The 21,872-nt window shown below is 41.5% G+C and overlaps 1 protein-coding gene across 1 annotated transcript in view; it reads left to right on the forward strand.

The window, feature by feature from the left end:
* dhx16 (DEAH (Asp-Glu-Ala-His) box polypeptide 16) overlaps positions 1 to 21,872 on the forward strand; it is a 39,137-nt gene that overhangs the window by 10,551 nt on the left and 6,714 nt on the right. The window contains exons 13-19 of the mRNA XM_030749876.1: positions 6,613 to 6,765; positions 7,194 to 7,334; positions 8,458 to 8,620; positions 8,709 to 8,827; positions 9,608 to 9,675; positions 11,623 to 11,785; positions 12,140 to 12,301. Of these exons, the coding sequence (XP_030605736.1) occupies positions 6,613 to 6,765; positions 7,194 to 7,334; positions 8,458 to 8,620; positions 8,709 to 8,827; positions 9,608 to 9,675; positions 11,623 to 11,785; positions 12,140 to 12,301 (969 nt within the window). The remainder of the gene's footprint in view (positions 1 to 6,612; positions 6,766 to 7,193; positions 7,335 to 8,457; positions 8,621 to 8,708; positions 8,828 to 9,607; positions 9,676 to 11,622; positions 11,786 to 12,139; positions 12,302 to 21,872) is intronic.

Consider the following 21,872-nt stretch of genomic DNA (forward strand, 5'->3'; position numbering starts at 1 on the left):
ATTCAGTGTTTTTTCTATTTTCAATAATAATGAACCACAAGCCCGACACAAAAATCTCACACACACATTTAGGGCTGCGCTCAGGTATCTCCGTGTAAATGGAGCGTTTCACCCTCAACAACACCATCACAGTTCTCCGTGGTTGTCATCTTTTTCTTCTTGTGGGTTTAATGGACAAACCAGCTTAGAGCTGCATTACCACCACCTACTGATCTGGAGCGCGTATCAGGCGTTTTTGTTTTAAAAAAAAAAACCCTCTCAGTCGCTGCGACGGGTTCCCTTTGACACTGAGTCAGGGCTGGACTGGTAATCGGGCGTACCGGGCATTTGCCCAGTGGGCCGACAGTCCTCAAGGGCCGACGATATTGGATTTTTTTTTTTCTTTCCTTTTTTTTGTTCTAAGAGATGGTCCACAATTTAGAGGAGGCAGTCCATTGGCCCATCTTGAATATAGACAGTGGATGGAACCAATCAGGATATAGGATGAGCGTGGCCCCACCCTTTCTCTGCGTTGCCCCTAGTAACTCTGCTAGTAGTTTCAGTGTTGAGTGCGTGTGTTAAAGGAGAGGCAACATGGAGAAACCAAAGCAGCAGAAAGGGGGTGCGGAGAAGTTACGTGTGAAGAAATTGAAGTGTCACTGTAGATGCTACAAAATGTGTAAAGATCACAGACATGTTCGCTGCTGTAGCCTCCACGTCCTCTCTAATGGCAACGCTCCAGCAACAGCAGCTGTAGGCAGAGCCGGCCCGAGGCATAGGCGACATATGTGGCTGCATAGGGCCCCCTGACCACCAGGGGGTCCCCAAGCTCGCCCACGTTTGTCATGAAACTTTTTTGGTTTGTTTTAGTTTTTTACAAATGCCAATTTCCTAAAAAATAAACAAACAAAAAAAAGAGACTATTCTGTCCAAATTTGTACACTTGTAACAACACTAATTTAATGAGTAGGCTACACTCTAATATTTCTGTGTCAGACTGATGCTGAAAAGCTAATTCATGCATTTATTACTTCTAGGCTGGACTCCTGTAATTCATTATTATCAGGCTGTCCTAAAAGCTCTCTGAAAAGCCTTCAGCTGATCCAAAATGCTGCAGCTAGAGTACTGACAGGGACTAGAAAGAGAGAGCAGATTTCTCCCATATTGGCTTCTCTTCATTGGCTCATAGTACCATATCACCCCAACAGAGCACTTCTCTCTCAGACTGCTGGCTTACTTGTGGTTCCTAGGATACTTAAGAGTAGAATGGGAGGCAGAGCCTTCAGCTTTCAGGCGCCTCTTCTGTGAAACCAGCTCTCAGCTTGGATTCAGGAGACAGACACCCTCTCTATTTTTAAGATTAGGATGACTGTTGGGTTTTCTTTGTAATTATTGTAGGGTCTTTACCTTACAGTATAACGCACCTTGAGGCACTTGTTTGGTGTGAGTTGGTGCTGTATAAATAAAATTGAATTGAAAAAGTGAATTGAAAAGGCTGAAACAGTAATGCATCCTAAAAAAAATTTATAATTAACTTTAACCCTCCAGCATTAATAATGGTTAAATTCAGGGGACAATGAAATGGTGTGAAGGGGGCCCCAAATCAAATCTTGCTTAGGGCCCCTTCAAGGCTTGGGCCGGCTCTGCTGTAGGTGAAGACAGTAGTGATGGGTCGGTCGCGAACGATCCGGCTCTAAGAGCCGGCTCTTTGAAGTGAACGACGGGAGCCGGCTCGGGATAGTGAGCCGTTTCTTTTTTCTTCTCGTTCGTTTCCTTTGTTTTTTTTGTGGAAGCCCCACGTGATTGTTTAAGATGAATGGTAGCATATGATCGTCTACACTGAGCGGGAGGGGAGGGTCCACGGACACACTGCACAGTGAGTAAACAAACACCAGAGAAGGAGGGGCTCCTGCAAAATGCGCTCGGAGACAGGAAAGAGCCAGAGGAAGTTGTGCGTTACATAGAGGCTACACGCGAGAACGGTGAGGAAAATTTTTTTTTTTTTATTCAAATCTAAGGAGCCATTTGGGAGCCAAAAGGGCCGGCTCTTCTTTGGGAGCCAAGCCTAAAGAGCCGGCTCTCTGAAAAGAGCCAGAATTCCCATCACTAGAAGACAGCAGCAGGGAGAGGAGCAGCCAGAGATGCAGGCTTTGGAAAGGGAAACGAGGGACAGAGTGAGCAGGAAAGTGTAGTACGTAAGCAGGTAGTAACGTTAGGACTTTGAGGTGATGGGGGTAACGTTAGCTCTATTACATGAGAATGATGAGCAATGGCGATAGATTAGTATCAATATTTGTTGGTATTTGCATACTTTCCAAAATCTGGCAGCCACAGCCCTTTAATCTGATAAAATAGCAAACTATCAAGGCCGAGAAGTGTTGGATGAGCAGTCAGTGTCCATTTTAGGCATCATAGCATTTTAGATATTTAGGTTAAAGGTGTGTTGAAAGGCTGCATAGTAGCTTGAATTTGTAGCCTCTGTGCTGGTTAAACATGTTTTAAAAAGCACTCAAACAGGCGAAATAACAGATTTTAAAAAAGCTAAATGATGAATAAAAGCTTTGTAATTTAAGCATTACTAAAGTAAGTGTTAAAAAAAGTATAAAAGTATTATTATCAACAGTGATGGTATAGTTACCTTGAAAAAGTAATCAGATTACTGACTACTCCTTTAAAAAGTAACTTAGTTACTTTACTGATTACTTAATTTTAAAAGTAACTAAGTTAGATTACAAGTTACTTTTTTAGTTACATTCCACAGCTGCCAACAACACCCCATGCCACCTCAGCATTAAAATGACAACCAGTTTTTCCAGTACTCACTTTATTGGAAGTGCATTTTTAACAGTAACTTCAACAATGTATTTCATGACATTTAAACTTGAACTTAAAAACTATTTCCTGAAAAAAAAATACATATTTTAATAATAAATAAAATAAAGACAGTTTCTCTTGACCTGACATATTTAACTGTTAACACTGTAATGGCAAAACTTAACTTTGAATCTGTTGTTCACAGCATTAGAGCAACAAGGAGTGTTTTTTACAAAACAAAACATTGTGTATGGTGTATAATACCAGGCTGACATCATGTCTACTTTTGACACTTTGGTCTAATCTTATGTTGTATTTGCAGATTATGAGTGAAACAGTGGAGTGGGGTGACTAAACCAGTTGTTGTATCTCATTAACAGAAGTTTCTCAAATCTCTTGTCAGAAAGTCTATTTGTTCTAGGCGTGAGCACCAAACCCCGCAGACTGAAAAGCCGCTCCACAGGAGCACTTGATGGGGTTTGAGTGTTATACTTCAAGAAAATGTTTTTTATGTTTGAAAACTGATGCAAAACCTGAAGGTCATAGGCTGACATTGGGTAGTCCATGACTTCCTTTTCTGCAGAGTAAGTCTCCTCTGGCTCTGCCTCAAAAGTGAAGAAATCCATCTCACCTTGGGTGGTAGATGTGGTGGGCACACTGGCAGGGCTCTGTGCTGCAGGAGCAGTTGTGCAGCACTCTGCTGTCAGCAGCTCTTTTACTTGCTCCCTCCTACCTGCGTCTCTCAGCCATCGGAGTTTGAATTTTGGACAACTGACAGCTGCGAGAAGGGCATCTTTGTGGTCCAGCACACTGGCAAAACGAGTTTGGATAGCCTGAAAAATATAATTGATGTTTATTCCTAAAACGCCTAGTATTTATGTCACTGAATTACTTGGACAAAAAAAATGCCTAATGTGGGATCAATATTATGGATTTAATTTTGTTTTAGGTTACTCACTGACATTTGTATTTGTTTTAATCTGCTTTGCAATGATAATGAATGTTCTGCTCCATGTTTATGAATAGTGTGATGCATGAAATTTTAACTAGCTTAAAGAAGGAACATACCTGCACTATGGCATGTGGAAGGCCTGCAGTCATCCTGGAGAGGGTATCTTTCACAGCCAGGGTCTTCTGCATCAGAACTTCAAGTGTGGGTAGTAAAGTCCCATAAGGGCATTCACCTTATAAAATGTCTAGTGCTACAGTCAGAGGCTTCATGATGGTGCAGTACTCATGCAGGAACTGGTACTCTCTGTCTTTGAAGCAGTTAACCCCCAGCTTGGTGCACAGAGTATTCAGCTCACTAATGGGGATTTCTGCAATTCTATATACAGCCTCAAAAAAGGAATTCCACCTTGTGGATGTTGGTACCAGGAGTTTTCTTTTGTTGACTTCCTCCACTGCTTCTGATGCAAGGGCAGATCTACTTGATTTGGTCCAAAGAGCAGTGCATTTTGCTATGCTGCTCCTATACACAGCCTTGCTCTCTGGATGGGAAGTTAAATATTTCTCCACATCACTTGTGGAAATGATGTTGATGGTGTATGAAGCACACCTGTGGTGCGGGGGAAGAATCAGCTGACCATCACTTTCATTCTCAGCTGAGAGGATTTCTGACAGATCTAAAAATGTGACATCATCATCTGTGGGGATGGACGCTTCGTCCTCCATCTCATCATCGTACTCTGTGGCAGGCTGATAAACTTTAAATGCCTTCACGAAGTTGGATCCATTATCAGTCACTGTTGCAACTACTTTGTTGAGTAATCCATATGAAGAGTGAATGTTTTCGATTTCTGCACCAATAACATCATACGTGTGTCGACCGCGAATTCTCCTACATGCCAATGCAGCCTTGTTGCGCTCTAATGTGGATCTACTGATCCAGTGGTCTGTCTGCATCGCACTAGCTGGTACTTGCTCCAGAAATTTGACTGTGCCGTGTTGTGACTCCAAGTGCTTCTTCAAATTAGACGTCGTGTTTTTAAAGCAGGATAGCAGTTTGACACCAGCACAGAGTGTACAACGAACCTTGATATTGTTGTCTTTGACTGACACAAACACAAAATAATGCCTGTATCTCCAACTAAAAAATGCGCATTTCTCTCCTTCCGCCATTGTTTAACTGTCGCATAAGCCAGACGTCACTCACCGAGACAAGAAGGAAAATGACAAAAAAGTAACGCACAGTTACTTGAATAACTAACTTTAATCTGATTACTGGACTGAAAATAGTAACGCGTTAGATTACTCGTTACCGGGAAAAAGTAGTCAGATTAGAGTAACGCGTGGTACTAAGTAACGCGTTTCCGCTATCATTGATTATCAAAAGGTGTGCCCACATTGAATAAGAGTAAGACAGTGTCAAATGCTTTTAAGACATAGTTGCGGGCCGGTCTAAACCAAAAATGCCAGTCCGGCCCTGCACTGAGTGGATGCTCGCTGACATGTTTTTCCGCCTCCACCGCTCTCTGTCGTGTTTGTGTGTTGTGCTCGCTGTGCTGAGAATTTCAGCTGTTTTTTTTTTCTCTACTTCAGCTCCCAGTTTAACCGCAGTTTACTAGCGAGTGCCGCCATTAGCACTAGCGATCGTCCGGTACCGGAAGGACCCCTTCCCCGTCAAAATATTTTTTATACTTTAATTCCTGATTAGTGACTAAATATAGACCTGCAGTAGAAACGTAATTAGGAGAATGCCTGTGAATAGAAAGCATTACAACATTGCGCTCTTGCAGCCCCCAGTTTGTCAACATAAACACTGATAACACAACAGCAGCAGTCAGCTGTTCTACGTGCAGTCTGTCTGTGCAAAGAGGCGGAGCCGGTGAGCTCAGATGGAGCGGAAGCTTTTCTCCCTGTAACCACCGTTACACCTTTGCTGGGAAACAGCTGGAGGTCCTTCATCAACCAGCTGATCAGTAAGTGAAGAAAAGAACTTTGTAGCTGCTCCATCCACCCTGTTTGTTTCACACAGGGAAAAACTGCAGTACGGAAGATAAATACACAGATGAACTGTTAATATGAAAAAAGTATTTCTTATCCAGTTACTTGAGTAATCGATAGAATACTGGATTACTAAAATAATCGATAGCTGCAGCCCTACACACATTCACAGTTCACATCTCAGCATTTCTTTTTTCATGTCGTGTTTTTAAGGATGCTGTTAGGAAACATAGACGCCATCATTTTTTAATAAAACATCTAAAATCATGTGTTACAGTTTTTAAAGCCTGTAAAATAAATTTCTGGTCTTTGTGATCTACTCATTGATGATGGAGTGTAACAGCATCATATTCATATTGCAGTGTATCAGCAGTGTATCTTAGTTTGGACTGAAATGACATTCATATTTAACTGTGGGTATAAAATCAAAGAGTGCCTTTTATGACTCTCTGAATGAGGAGTGAGGTGAAATCACTGTGTCATTGTTGCTCGTGATGACTCACACCTCCATAAAGTCTGTGTCACGGTGAACACATCAGTTTCTGTGAAACCTGACTTCCTCGTTTGCCTCCCTGCAGCCGCGGTGAGCAGATCTAAAGAACAGAAGTGGCCTGATTGGCCGTGCATGGATTCATCCATATATGTAGCTGCAATGTCTGAAAAGTACACATATCTGAAAAGTGGATGCATGCAGGCATTTTATTACAATCTGAAACTTTATGAAGCTCACAGGTTTACTCTCAGAAAGCTGATAATTCTACTTGGATACAAGTGTAGAAAATAAGGATGCTAAAGGTGAGAGGAGATGTTCCCAGCATGCATCCTGCTGTGTGCTGGTTGACCGTTGAGCCTCTCTGCCTGTGTGTCTCGCAGGAGGAGATCGAAGCGTGCTGTGAGCTGCTTCAGGAGCGATGCAGGCGGCTCGGATCTAAGATAGCAGAGCTGCTCGTCCTTCCCATCTATGCCAACTTGCCATCTGATATGCAGGCAAAGATCTTCAATCCTACTCCACCTGGAGCACGTAAGGTGAGACAATGTCATATTTCTGAGAAGTTCTTATTGTTTCCTCACACAGCTGGCCTACAAGTAGCAGGTCACTAAAGGACTAATATTTCATTTCATTGTGGCAGACACAAAATACACCAACAAAAGGCTGTGAGTGTTGTTTTTAAAAGCTTTATTTAACCAGGATGTAAGAGTCTGGATTTAAAGATGATTTAGATATAAATGAATCGCTTGGTAATCCAGGTTTCCACTAATATATGAACTACCCAGTGCCCCCAAACCCATCCTTACTTCAGGTTTAACAGCTGGCAGGAGTCCTGGTGAATATGTGGTTGATACATAAAGAAGGTTTTTGATGTTTTTTATCTCTTGGATTTCATCTGCAGTCTGTCTGTTGGCGTGGTGCACTCTAACATCCTCTCTCTCTGCTTCCTTCTTTTCAATCCAAGGTGGTTGTGGCCACCAATATAGCAGAGACTTCACTGACCATCGATGGGATCATCTACGTCATTGACCCTGGCTTCTGCAAACAGAAGAGCTACAATGCCCGCACAGGCATGGAGTCGCTCATTGTTACACCTTGCTCACGGGTAACTTCTTTAATATTTAAGCAAACGAAGGCCGGCACATCCCCGGGTTAGAGATGCTTTAGACTGGTCTGTAGCAGTGTTAATTTCATTGACGAAATATTTTCGTCATAGTTTTCGTCAACGACCCTTTTTTTTCATGACGATAACTAAATAAAAACTACCTAAAAGGATAAAAACGATAACGAAATTAATTGACCCTTTTGTCAACGAATGAAAACGAGTTGAAAATGCTTGGCGGGGACGACATCCAATCAGAACTGATTTAAATTTGTGACAGGGCGGGACAAGTTAGGAAAACATCCAATCAAACGCAAAGTTGCACAAATTTTCTCTAAACCCAGGAAGACCAAACTAGCCTGTGATTGGTCGTTCCGTCCGATAGAACTAAGTGATGTAACCAATGTCAGCAGGGAGAAAGAGAAGAGCCGATGTATGGACACATTTGTCCTTTGACGTTGTGACAAACTAAACGATGTGTAAACCATGTGGAGCGACTATCTCGGGTAAAAACACGACAAATCTTAAACGACATCTGCAAACCAGTCACCCAGATCTCCATGCAAAGGTCAGCATTTTAATGTCATGCAGGGTAAAGTGTTTTTCCCAGTTTGTGTTCAGAGAAAATCTCCACACGGCGGTGGATTAGCCTTTATAATCTTAGTCCTGAACACTGCCCTGTACCTTTCAGAGCGTCCTGCTGTAAAACGCTCCGATTATCTCAGTAAGGTGGTGTTAATGATCAGGTGTGTGGGAAGCAGGTGAAACGCTAATGTTAATATTATTAATAATATTCCATAACTTTTAATAAATGTTTAGTTTTGTGTAAGTGTGTATAATGACTAATTCAAGGGAACTGAAGAAAAAGCATTTACATTTTACACCCTTTATATTTTAGTCGACTAAATCGACTGTAGATTTAGTCGACTATGTTCTTACCATAATTTCTTCGACTAAAACTAAAACTATTCAGATACTAAATTATGACTAAAACTAAATCAAAATTTGCTGTCAAAATTAACACTGGTCTGTAGGGTTAGACCAGTCTCCTCTAATGGGAGAAACACTGTTACACACAGCTGTGAACTATCATCACTGAATCTGTGTCTCCGTGTTTCACTCTCAGGCTTCAGCCAACCAGAGAGCAGGCCGTGCAGGCAGAGTGGCTGCTGGGAAATGTTTCAGGCTTTACACGGCCTGGGCCTTTAAGCATGAGATGGAGGAAACAACTGTGCCCGAGATTCAAAGGACCAACTTGGGAAATGTAGTCCTGCTGCTGAAGAGTCTGGGTGAGGGGAGAGAGGTTTTTAAAATGTGGTATTTTGATCACCATTTGTTGGCTGCTGTCGCTCAGTGAGCTGATATTTCTTCTTGCAGGTATTAATGACCTTATTCACTTCGACTTCATGGACCCACCTCCTCATGAGACTCTGGTCTTGGCTCTGGAGCAGCTCTACGCCCTGGGAGCCCTCAACCATCTGGGAGAACTCACAAAGGTGCAGACAGTGTCCAGATGTTGTGTGATGTTTCTATAACCATAGGTTGCTTGTAGTGATGAACCTTCTGAGAATGACGATTCTGCGCCTTGCCTTGGCTTCAGCTCATCGTTTAGCTTCGATTTCATTGGTTCACTTTTGCAGCTCCCACAACTTTGTTTTGCAAAAATAAAAAAATTCCACCAGCCAATAATCTGATGCGTTCGGCCACCACAGAGCTTCTCCTGGGAGTTAGTGGAGACCAAAAACGGAGCTAAAAGGAGGGGAATATTGGATGTGTTTGTTCTGACCTCCAGATCAGAACAAAATCTGTGACTTTCCCACTATCACTGTCCTTTTAGACACAGATCATTATTCCACCCTCCTTTTCCTCATCCCACATTTGAATCTCCAACAGTTTTTTTTTTAATGTTACATATTTTATATTTATATATTTTTACATTCTTACTGTAGTTTAAACCACAGGAAAGGGATTTTTGTTTTATGTCCATGTTCCTCTGTATATTTGCATGTCACTCTGTGCATCTGTAAGCCTGTAAAATGGCTTTCAGCACCGAAGAGTCGCTCACTTCCCTGATCAAAAGTGCTGATAGATGAGCAAGATGACTCACTGTTTGTACCTGAGAGCTTTTATAAGAACTCTGTTCCTGTTAATGAGTAAATGTCAGGGCCATGAGGATGTTTTCAGTGTGTATGTGTGAAGACGTCTTTAGTCCGCAGATCATTGTTTGAATGAAGTCTTTGTTGCTTTTTAACTGTTCTCCTTTTTCGGGGGTTCAGCTGGGTCGCAGGATGGCCGAGTTACCCGTGGATCCCATGCTGAGCAAGATGATCCTGGCCTCCGAGCAGTGAGTCCTGATACCTGATACCATCGTGATCACCTGCCTGAACCTGCATTTCCTGCAGAATTACTGCACATTGCATAAGAAAAGCTAATACTAGGCGTATATTTATTCATACATATAACACTGTAGTTTAGGGCAGTCAGTCTATTTATTATCAGGAAATCTGATATACTTGTGCTTTTAAGGAAGCTTGAGCATATCATAGCATGAGCTAATCTTTAAAACTGTAATTTGACCCAGCATGTGGCAGCTGTCTGATGGCACCTACAGGCTGCAGAGCAGCAGTCACATCTGCATCAGACCACACAGATGATTGTCCAGCTTTCATCACGTGTCAAAATAAGAAGCTACGTTCAGATGTCACAGGCGGTCAGCACCGAGGGCAGCGCCGCACGTGTTCATGTGTTGTTTCTTACAAATACTGCTATAACCAATCAGTGCCTGTACACTTGTAACATTAAGGTTGTGTTCTGTGGTGAAGAGGGAGGGGGGCAGACATACTTAGCAGTCAGCCAAAAACAAACAACCACACTGGTACTGGGAATTCAACAGTGTTGTCCTTTAATAAACATACAACCTTATAAAGCCCGGTTGAACGGTTGCTGCATTATCATACATGAAAATAAGCAGAGTTCATACAACACATAACTTTACAAAGAGTTGGGGAGATAGAAAAATAGAGGTCTGCCTCGATCGTCCATCTGCCAAAACGTTTCTCCCACGCTCTCTACAGAGGAGCGGTGGCGCACACTAGTGACATCACTGACAAAAGCTTAGACTGTCGTAAAGAGACACCACACAATTACAACTGTTACACACTACACTCCATCAGAATGACAATTCAAATAATCAGTGAATGTTCCCTAAAACAAAATCTAATGTCTTCAATATACGGGTCTCTTAAGAGGAAAAATTCAACTGCACAGATTATTACGCAGATAAAAGTATACAAGAATATAATAAATAGTTTAACATGAGCAGACACACACAGTGGCTCCTCTCCTCTCAGTAATTCTGTTTATGTCCAAGCTGAATGAGAGAGCATCACAGCACATTTTAAAGTACAAACGCAGAGAGTAACGATATAATCATCTGTGTGAGTTTTGTATTCACTTTGAGTTTCATTCAAATGTTTATATCACCTTCCTCAAATGGTTCCAGCTGTTGTTGTCATTCCTTTTCTTCTTTTTTATCATCATTTATATAAACAAAAATAAAAACTATCCATTTTGAGGTACGCAGTTTTATTAATGAGACACGTGCAGATTAAATACATGAATGTCGTATCTGCAGGTATCTGGACTTTACGTTTTTCTGGAAACAAAGGTTTGGACCTTGCTCTTCAGTTCGCTAGCAGAACATTGCTGAATCAACAGTCAGTTCTAATAGTTTGATTGGTGGAGTCTAATTAGCAGAAATACAGTAGGGTTAGGGTTAGGAGGTCAGAGGATGAGTGAAGTCTCACATTAACAAGGACAAACACTCAGGATGATCTCAGAGAAGCCAGCATTCGATGGGGGTAAATATAAAAAGATGAATGGCTGATTCTGCATGACCTTCTTGTATCATTCAGTGGTATGAAAGTAAATATGGGTTTGAGGATACTTTTCCACAGTGGAAGGAGACTGATGGCAAAATAAAAGGGTGATTCACAAGGTTAAAACATGACTGCAGAGATTAAAATCAGAATAAACTGAAGTTATGTACTAATGTGTTAATATCAAACAAAAGTATTCTGTTGTTTAAGCTGTTGTGCAGCCTGATATCGAAGAAGAAATTCAGCCGGTCTAACGTGTGGTTATAAAGATATAAGCAGGCCGTTGACGAGTACATCAGTTTGAAGTGGTTGAGTGAAGGAGCCTTCACAAACCTTTAAAATGAGCATTTTGTGTGACTTCAGGAAGAAAGCGAACGCTACTCTTCTTTTCTGTACCGTTTGCTTTTGTTCAGGTACAAGTGTTCGGAGGAAGTGTTGACGATAGCGGCCATGCTGTCTGTAAACAACTCTATCTTCTACCGACCCAAAGACAAGGTGGTGCACGCCGACAACGCCAGGATGAACTTTGTGGTGCCCGGAGGAGACCACCTGGTGCTGCTAAATGTCTACAACCAGGTATCGACATGCCTGTCCTGCCTGGAGACGTGTTTGAAGTGTCACAGAAATGAAAGCTGGCAGTTATCGAGTGGCCTCGTCACACCGGCTGTCAGGAGCCATAAACTGATTTCAGGGTTAATGTGAAAGGGACAAACCACAGTTATTATATTTAGCTTAGTGTCTTCATCTATAAACACATTTAATGCTGTGTTGGACATTGAAGTGTGGGTTACATTTCTGACATAGACACCAGTGTCAGTGGATCCTTCTAAAGGATGGGACCTACAGCTGGTTTGGGGGGTGTCTGCACTGATTTGAAGCACAGCGTGATGTTTATGTGCTAACTGTGACCACGATGTCCTCCTCCCACAGTGGGTGGAGAGCGGTTACTCCACACAGTGGTGCTACGAGAACTTCATCCAGTTCCGCTCTATGCGAAGAGCCCGGGACGTCAGGGACCAGCTGGAGGGTCTGATGGATCGCATTGAAGTGGAGGTGGTCAGCTGTCAGGGAGACAATGTGCCCATACGCAAGGTTAGTGACACCGAGGAGTGCAGCACAGCTCCTGCTGTTTCTTGTCTTATTATCAGTTACTTGTTATTAATAAAGAGGATAGCTTTCGTTGAATTAGTCTGGCTGTCGGTTTAGCTTCATCTGACAGCTGCAGCATTGCTGAGTGCGGCCTTTTTGCCTGAGTGATGATACGTAAGCATAACTTTGCAAAGATCTGCGTCTTATCTGCCAGGCTCCGCAAATAAAATCGCTGATATTTGCATTTGGCGTGTGTAGAACATGAACATTACAACATTACATAACTGCGACTGTCAGAGTTAACGAGTTAACAGACACTGGAGGAGGCTTTGGGCGCTCACCGGAGAAGGCTGGAGTTCTCTAAGTAATCACAGTTATCTCGGGGTACCAGCACATTATTTTGGACCACAGTGGTCACATGCTTTGACTCTTAGGAGGACAGAGGGGCGGCACTTTGCTGCCACGTGCACCAAGCGCTTGATGCAAGTAGCCAGACAGCAGGACACTGAACATAAAGTCACCACTGATGGTGCACGCAGCATGACGGCATATTTTACCTTTGAGGTTTTTCTGGAGAATAATCTGGACAGTCTGTCACTATTTTGGATTGTTGCCATAACAAGAAACATACATTTGCATAAAGCAAATATAGTTGTCCACTCCCGTGCTGATAGTGTGCATTAGAAACATGAAAAATATCCTGTAAAGGCACATTTAGAACAGAAACCTGTGATTAAATATTTTAATCGATTGACAGCCCTGATAAACATTTGAAGAATTAATCACTTTAAAAAAGCTGACTTTGAAGTGCCAAAAACTGCAGTTCCTTTAGGGGACACTCAAGGCTGCCTATATAAACTAGGGATGGCACGATACCACTTTTTTATGTCCGATACCGATATTTTACATTTGGATATCGGCCGATACCGATATAAATCCGATATTTAAAATTGATCCAGGCATTTAAAAACATAAAAAAAAAAGAAAAAAAAAACAAGAAGTCAACAGTCCCTCACACAACAAAATCAAAGTCTTTTAGTTGTCCCACATACAAGACTAAGGACCAGGGCGGGCAGAGCTTTTTAGGCAGTGGCACCAAAGCTCTGGAACTGTTTACCACTCCAGCTCCATTTAGCTGACTCTGTGGTGTCATTTAAAAAATAGTTGAAAACTATTAACCAGGCTTTCTGGTTTCTGACTTTATTTTTATTCTTTTTCATTTAATATTGTAATGTTATGTTTTGAAACATAGTGTTTTCTGGGGGTGGGGGGGTGATATTGTGTTTTAATTATTGTACAGGGCTTTTCTGTCTGTGAAAAATGCTATATAAATAAACTTTACTTACTTACAACAATAACTATCACCTGAATCCTGTTTCTTCTATGTGAGAAGGTGATGCTTATGGCATGTTGCAAATTTCATTAGGGCTGCAAATATCGATTATTTTAGCAATTGTGTATTCTATTTATATTGATTACACAAGTAACTGGATAATAAATACTATTTTTCACATTAAAAGTTCATCTGCATATTTTAACTTCCATACTGCAGTTTTTCCCTGTGTGAAACAAACAGGGTGGATGGAGCAGCTACATAGTTCTCTTTTCTTCACTTACTGATCAGGTGGTTGATGAAGGACCTCCAGCTGTTTCCCAGTAAAGGTTTAATGGAGGTTACAGGGACGAAAAGGCTTCTTTTGGACACTAGACAAATATTTCCTTTTGCTCCATCTGAGCGCGCCGGCTCCGCCTCTTTCCGCTTGTGCAGACAGACTGCACGTAAATCAGCTGACTGCTGCTGTTGCGTCATCAGTGTTATGTTGAAAAACTGGGGGCTACGTGAGCGCAATCTTGTAATGCTTTATATTTACAAGCATTCTCCTAAATACGTTTCTACTGCAGGTCTATATTTAGTCACAAATCAGGGATTAAAGTATCAAAAATATTTTGACGGGGAAGGGGTCCTTCCGGTACCGGACGGTCACTAGTGCTAATAGCTGCACTCGCTAGCAGTATGTCCGGGAGCTGAAGTAGAGAAAAAAATAACAGCTGATTCTCAGCACAGCGAGCACAACACACAAACAAGGCAGAGAGCGGTGGAGGCGGAAAAACATGTCAGCGATGATCGCTCAGTGTCAAAGGGAATCCGTCGCAGCGACGGAGGATCTGAGGGGGTTGTTTTCTAACTCCTGATCCCCCACTCCATTCCAGTAGGTGGCGGTAATGCAGCTCTAAGCTGGTTTGGTCAACCGCAAACCCACAAGAAGAAGAAGACAACTGAGCACTGTAATGCAGCTAATGTGAGAGAAACGTTATTTAATGTATCGATTACATTTTTTTATTTCTTTCCGATATCCAATCCAGTAATTTAGACCAGTATCGGACCGATACCGATACTGAATATTGGATCGGCGCATCCCTAATATAAACAAGTCAAAACCCGCAGACTGCCTTGTTTACAGCCTGGTGCAAAGTAACAGTTCCTTACCCCTTTATGACAATAGTATGGGGATCAATTTAATTATCCTTAATAACACCGTAATAGATGAGTATCCTATCTCCTAAGCTTCATAAGATAAGCTAGTGTTTGTCATCTCTGCTAAAGTCAGTGAACTTGACCTCATAACTGTGTTTATGTCCAGCAGTCTGCATCAGAGCAGAATGTTTCATTAGACGGTTACTCGGCTCTGATTGTCTGGATGGATTCTCCAGGGAATGAGAAGCACTGGATGGATTGTTTACTTCCGTTTGCGCTGTTCACGGTTGCGGGCTTACACACTTGCAGTTCAGTTTAACATTTTAACACTGCAGTTTCTTTTACCTGGCCTAAATGGTACCACATCGGAGGTGGAGACATTGCAAGGATGTTTTAAAAAGCAGCGAGGTAACAGAGCCTCACCCATCACTTGTGTAAATGACATGAAATTATGGCCTGAAGTCGCTACATCCACATTATCAGTTACCTTTTTTTTCCCGAAGGTGTTGATGGCGGGGAAATCCCTTAATTATAAGAGCACCAGATTACCTTCAAAGCAATAAAATCAATAAAGTAATGCTTAACAAACAAGGCAACATTGTTTTCCTTAAAGCAGCTGTAGAGCCGAGCCGTTGCATCGGCCAAGCTAAGCGCTTAGCATGGGTCATGCTAAGGGAAAGTAGAGTGGTGGAGACAGTCAGCTGTACTTGTATCACTGATTAGGGAAATCATGTAGTGATGCTGCAGCTATTCTGTGGAAGGTAAATCACTGATCTGGATATCAGAGTGTTCAGATCACTGAAACAGAAACACTGGACTGGCTGAAGGCTGTGATCGAGGAGACACGCAGCTGTCATCTTGCTAACTGCTACGTGTTTACATGAAGGCAGGCATTGTTTAAGCTTTGTGTAGGCTGTATGCTGTAGTGTCACACTATAAATAAAATAATGTAAAAAAATAAGAGGCTGTACATTAAAGGAAAACTTAAAACTAGGGGTGGGACTCGATTAAAAAAATTAATCGAATTAATTACAAGCTTTGTAATTAATTAATCGAAATTAATCGCATTTTAATCGCATTTCAATATTTGACATGAGAAATATTAATTTAAGTTTGGTTGATGAATAAATCAATATACATAAGCTTAAACTTCAAAATTTTGTTCATTTTCCCACCAGTCTACTACACAGACCAATGAAGGGTGGAAGTGCTCCTGTGATAAGCAAACTCCTGAAATTAAAGTTAAGCATCATAACTGGATAGTTTTATTCAACATTAATGTCTCACTTAATATAGTTGGAAATTAATCATTCGCTCAGCTGTATTCCTTGATGTTGAAATGTGTTATGCTTGTTTTAACAGCTTATTTTGAATTAAAGACTTAAAATTAAACCACAAAAAGGAGAAAAAGTTCGTTCTCCGTTTAACAGCTGCTTTACACAGCTGTGCTTCGCACTCATGGTTGCTAGGCGACATGAGCTACGCAGAGGTGACGGCAGCTGATATGAAGGCTAGCCGCTCACTTCCGGCCTTTGTGGTGTTCGTGGGCTGCGAAAGACGTGGGCCGGGTCCTTCGCAGGATGCGGCCCCTAATTTGGACATTGTGCGTCGATATAATCTGTATGCCGGGAACTCGTGCACTGAGAAACGTTCCACGGTGCAAAGTGCGATTAAAATGCGTTAAAATTTTTAACGCGTTAATTTCCCCGTAATTAATTAATCGAAATTAACGCGTTAAAGTCCCACCCCTACTTAAAACATAAGGAGAAAATACAGTAATAGGATGTGCAACTGGGTAGTATAATTTGGGGGAAAAAGAACAAATTTACAGAATTAAAATAATGTGAAAAAATGTACAGACTGATGTAGTGACAACCGACAACAGCACAAGTTGAATCCGAGCTCATGTTCCAACTAATAAAGCCGCCTGTTACAGCACAAAGTAACCAAATTTTGTCATTAACTCTGGCTGTAACTTTGGGTAACCGGAAGTATAAAACCGAACAGCGGAAGTAGCAGCCTGTCATGGCAGCCTACGTGTGCTCTTCCAGAAACCCGTGGATAGCAGCATAACTAAGGGAGGGTTCAGGGTCACCTGATCCAGCCCTAACTATAAGCTTGATCAAAGAGGAAAGTTTTAAGCCTAATCTTAAAAATAGAGAGGGTGTCTGTCTCCTGAATCCAAGCTGGGAGCTGGTTCCACAGAAGAGGGGCCTGAAAGCTGAAGGCTCTGCCTCCCATTCTACTCTTAAGTATCCTAGGAACCACAAGTAAGCCAGCAGTCTGAGAGCGAAGTGCTCTGTTGGGGTGATATGGTACTATGAGGTCTTTGAGATAAGAATAGAATAGAATAGAATAGAATAGAATAGAATGCCTTTATTGTCATTATACAGGATGTACAATGAGATTGGAGGGCCACTCCTGTTCAGTGCCATGTAACAGAAAATCAAACTCTCTAAAATAAAAATATTATAATCTAGTATGATCAATATAATCAAGAGATATACAGAAATAAACAATGTGTAAAATATACAAAAAAATAGAATGTATAAAAATATATACATGCATTGGTGCATCTGTACATTGTAAGAAAAGTAAATATGTGTATACATATAATAATGAAGATGATGAATATTGCACTAGTGAATGAATACTGGATATTACACAATATAGGAATGTCAGATATTGTTCAGTATGAATAATATAATATTGCACAGTTACAGTGGGTGAGTGTGTGAGTTCAGGGTGGTGATTGCTCTGGCGAAGAAACTGTTCTTGAGTCTGTTTGTTCTGGCTTTGATGCACCTGTAGCACCTGCCAGAGGGCAGCAGGTCAAACAGGTCAAAGCCAGGGTGTGAGCTGTCCTTGATGATGTTCCTGGCTCTGCTGATGCAGCGGGAGGTGTAGATGTCCATCAGGGAGGGGAGAGGGCAGCCAACGATTCTTTGTGCTGACTACCCTCTGAAGCCTGACCCTGTCTGCCTCAGTGCAGCTGCCGTACCATACTGTGATACAGTACGTCAGCAGGCTCTCAATGGATGAGCGGTAGAAGGTCAGCAGCAGGTTTGAGTCCAAGTTGTTCTTCCTGAGGACCCTCAGGAAGATGGGGCCTGATTATTCAAGACCTTGTAGGTGAGGAGAAGGATTTTAAATTCTATTCTAGATTTAACAGGGAGCCAATGAAGAGAAGCCAATATGGGAGAAATCTGCTCTCTCTTTCTAGTCCCTGTCAGTACTCTAGCTGCAGCATTTTGGATCAGCTGAAGGCTTTTCAGGGAGCTTTTAGGACAGCCTGATAATAATGAATTACAATAGTCCAGCCTAGAAGTAATAAATGCATGAATGAGCTTTTCAGCATCACTCTGAGAAAGGATGTTTCTAATTTTAGAAATATTGCACAAATGCAAAAAAGCGGTCCTACATATTTGTTTAATATGTGCATTGAAGGACATATCCTGGTCAAAAATGACTCCAAGATTTCTCACAGTGTTACTGGAGGCCAAAGTAATGCCATCCAGAGTAAGTATCTGGTTAGACACCATGTTTCTAAGATTTGTGGGCCGAGTACAAGAACTTTAGTTTGATCTGAATTTAGAAGCAGGAAATTAGAGGTCATCCAGGCCTTAATGTCTTTAAGACATTCCTGCAGTTTAACTAATTGATGTGTGTCATCTGGCTTCATTGATAGGTAAAGCTGAGTATCATCTGCATAACAATGAAAATTGATGCAGTGCTTTCTAATAATACTGCCTAAGGGAAGCATGTATAATGTAAATAGAACTGGTCCTAGCACAGAACCCTGTGGAACTCCATAATTAACCTTAGTGTGTGAAGAAGACTCCCCATTTACATGAACAAATTGGAGTCTATGAGATAAATATGACACAAACCACTGCAGTGCAGTACCTTTAATACCTATAGCAAGCTCTAATCTCTGTAATAAAATGTTATGGTCAACAGTATCAAAGCTGCACTGAGGTCCAACAGGACAAGAACAGAGATGTGTCCACTGTCAGAGGCTCTAAGAAGATCATTTGTAACCTTCACTAATGCTGTTTCTGTACTGTGATGAATTCTGAAACCTGACTGAAACTCTTCAAATAAACCGTTCCTCTGCAGATGATCAGTTAGCTGTTTTACAACTACTCTTTCAAGAATCTTTGAGAGAAAAGGAAGGTTGGAGATTGGCCTATAATTAGCTAAGACAGCTGGGTCAAGTGATGGCTTTTTAAGTAGAGGTTTAATTACAGCCACCTTGAAGGTCTGTGGTACACAGCCAACCAATAAAGACAGATTGATCATTTTTAAGATAGAAGCATCAATAATTGGAAAGACTTCTTTGAACAGTCTAGTAGGAATGGGATCTAACAAACATGTTGCTGGTTTGGAGGAAGTAACTATTGAAGTTAACTCTGAAAGATCAACTGGAGCAAAAGAGTCTAAACAAATACCAGCAGTGCTGAAAGCAGCTGAACATGAAGAATAATCTTTGAGATGGTTATGAATAATTTTTTCTCTAATGTCTAAAATTTTATTTGTAAAGAAATCCATGAAGTCACTACTAGTTAACGTGAAAGGAATACTCGGCTCTACAGAGCTCTGACTCTTTGTCAGCCTGGCTACAGTGCTGAAAAGAAACCTGGGGTTGTTCTTATTTTCTTCAATGAATGATGAATAGTAAGATGTCCTAGCTTTACGGAGGGCTTTTTTATAGAGCAACAAACTCTTTTTCCAGGCTAAATGAGCATCTTCTAATTTAGTGAGACGCCATTCCCTCTCCAGCTTTCGGGTTATCTGCTTTAAGCTGTGCGTTTGTGAATTATACCACGGAGTCAGGCACTTCTGATTTGAAGCTTTCCTTTTCAGAGGAGCCACAGTATCCAAAGTTATATGCAGTGAGGATGTAAAACTATTGACGAGATAATCGACCTCACTGGGAGCAGAGTTTAGGTAGCTGCTCTGCACTGTGTTGGCACTGAAGAGCATAACAATGAAGGAATTAGTTACAGCACTTTCAGAAAGACTTCTACTGTAATAAAACTTATTCCCCACAGCTGTGTAATCCATTAAAGTAAATGTAAATGTTACTAAGAAATGATCAGACAGGAGGGGGCTTTCAGGGAATACTGTTAAGTCTTCAGTTTCTATGCCATATGTTAGGACAAGATCCAGAGTATGATTAAAGTGGTGGGTGGGCTCCTTTATATTTTGAGAGAAGCCAATTGAATCTAACAATAGATTAAATGCAGTGTTGAGGCTGTCATTCTCAGCATCTACATGGATGTTAAAATCACCCACTATAATGATTTTATCTGAACTGAGCACTAAATCAGATAAAAAGTCTGAGAAGTCAGACAGAAACTCTGAGTAAGGACCAGGTGGACGATAGATAATAACAAATAAAACAGGTTTTTAACTTTCCCAATTAGGATGGACAAGACTAAGATTTAGGCTTTCAAAAGAATGAAAACTTTGTCTGGGTCTTTGATTAATTAATAAGCTGGAATTGAAGATTGCAGCTAATCCTCCTCCTCGACCTGTGCTTCGAGCATTCTGACAGTTACTGTGACTCGGGGGTGTTGATTCATTTAAACTAACATATTCATCCTGCTGTAACCAGGTTTCTGTAAGGCAGAATAAATCAATACGTTGATCAATTATTAAATCATTTACTAATAGGGACTTGGAAGAGAGAGACCTAATGTTTAATAATCCACATTTAATTGTTTTATTTTTTGGTGCAGTTGATGAAGCTGTATTATTTATTGTTTTTGAATTTTTATGCTTAAATAGCTTTTTGCTGATTTCAGCTTTGGTTTTTGGTGGTCTGGGAGCAGGCACCGACTCTATGGGGATGGGGTTTTGGGGGGATGGCAGGAGGAGAGAAGCTGCAGAGAGGCGTGTAAGACTGCAACTCTGCTTCCTGGTCTCAACCCTGGGTAGTCAGTTTTTAGGAGGGTTAATAAATTTGGCCAGATTTCTAGAAATGAGAGCTGCTCCATCCAAAGTGGGATGGATGCCGTCTCTCCTAACAAGACCAGGTTTTCCCCAGAAACTTTGCCAATTATCTATGAAGCCCACGTCATTTTTTGGACACCACTCAGACAGCCAGCGATTCAAGGAGAACATGCGGCTAAACATGTCGCTCCTGGTCTGATTGGGGAGGGGCCCAGAGAAAACTACAGAGTCCGACATCGTTTTTGCAAAGTTACACACCGAGTCAATATTAATTTTAGTGACCTCCGATTGGCGTAACCGGGTGTCATTACTGCCGACGTGAATAACGATCTTACCAAATCTACGATTAGCCTTAGCCAGCAGTTTCAAATTTCCATGAATGTCGCCTGCTCTGGCCCCTGGAGGACATTTGACTATGGTCGCCGGTGTCTCTAGCTTCACGTTTCTCAAAACAGAGTCACCAATAACCAGAGTTTGTTCCTCAGCGGGTGTGTCGCCGAGTGGAGAAAAACGGTTAGAGACGTGAACAGGTTGGTGGTGTACCCGGGGCTTCTGCTTAGTAGTGATGGGAATTCCGGTGTTACACCAAATTCTGCGACCCATCATATTCTGCGACCACAGGGGGCGATAGCGTACATCCCTCTGCATGTACGTGCTGAATACGAGCGAGAAGGACACTATTTACGTAAACTGCGTAAGCACCAAAACAGGAGATTGTAAACCTTACGGAATATTATTTCGTTTGCATTGACGAAGGAAATGCGTTTTTTTTATTTGACATTGAACACAGCTGGACGGACCGTTGCATTGAATGCTTTTATTCTATCGTTTGAAATACATAAACCCACTACTACCCATTCTTCAATAAATTGGTAAACGATAAATAAATGTTGCAGTTTACGTAAATAGTCTCCTTCTCGCTGGTATTCAGCACGTACATGCAGAGGGATGTACGCTATCGCCCCCTGTGGTCGCAGAATATGATGGGTCGCAGAATTTGGTGAAACACCGGCTCTTTAGGCTCCTTAGATTTTAATTTTTTTTTTTTAAAGTGTAAAATGAATTACTAATGTAAAAACGTACATTAGGCCTATATCAAACATTTCTTTATATACTCAACATATAATAGAGTGCTCCAAA

Source organism: Archocentrus centrarchus, chromosome 16, assembly GCF_007364275.1.
Source record: "Archocentrus centrarchus isolate MPI-CPG fArcCen1 chromosome 16, fArcCen1, whole genome shotgun sequence".
NCBI classification, from domain to species: domain Eukaryota; kingdom Metazoa; phylum Chordata; class Actinopteri; order Cichliformes; family Cichlidae; genus Archocentrus; species Archocentrus centrarchus.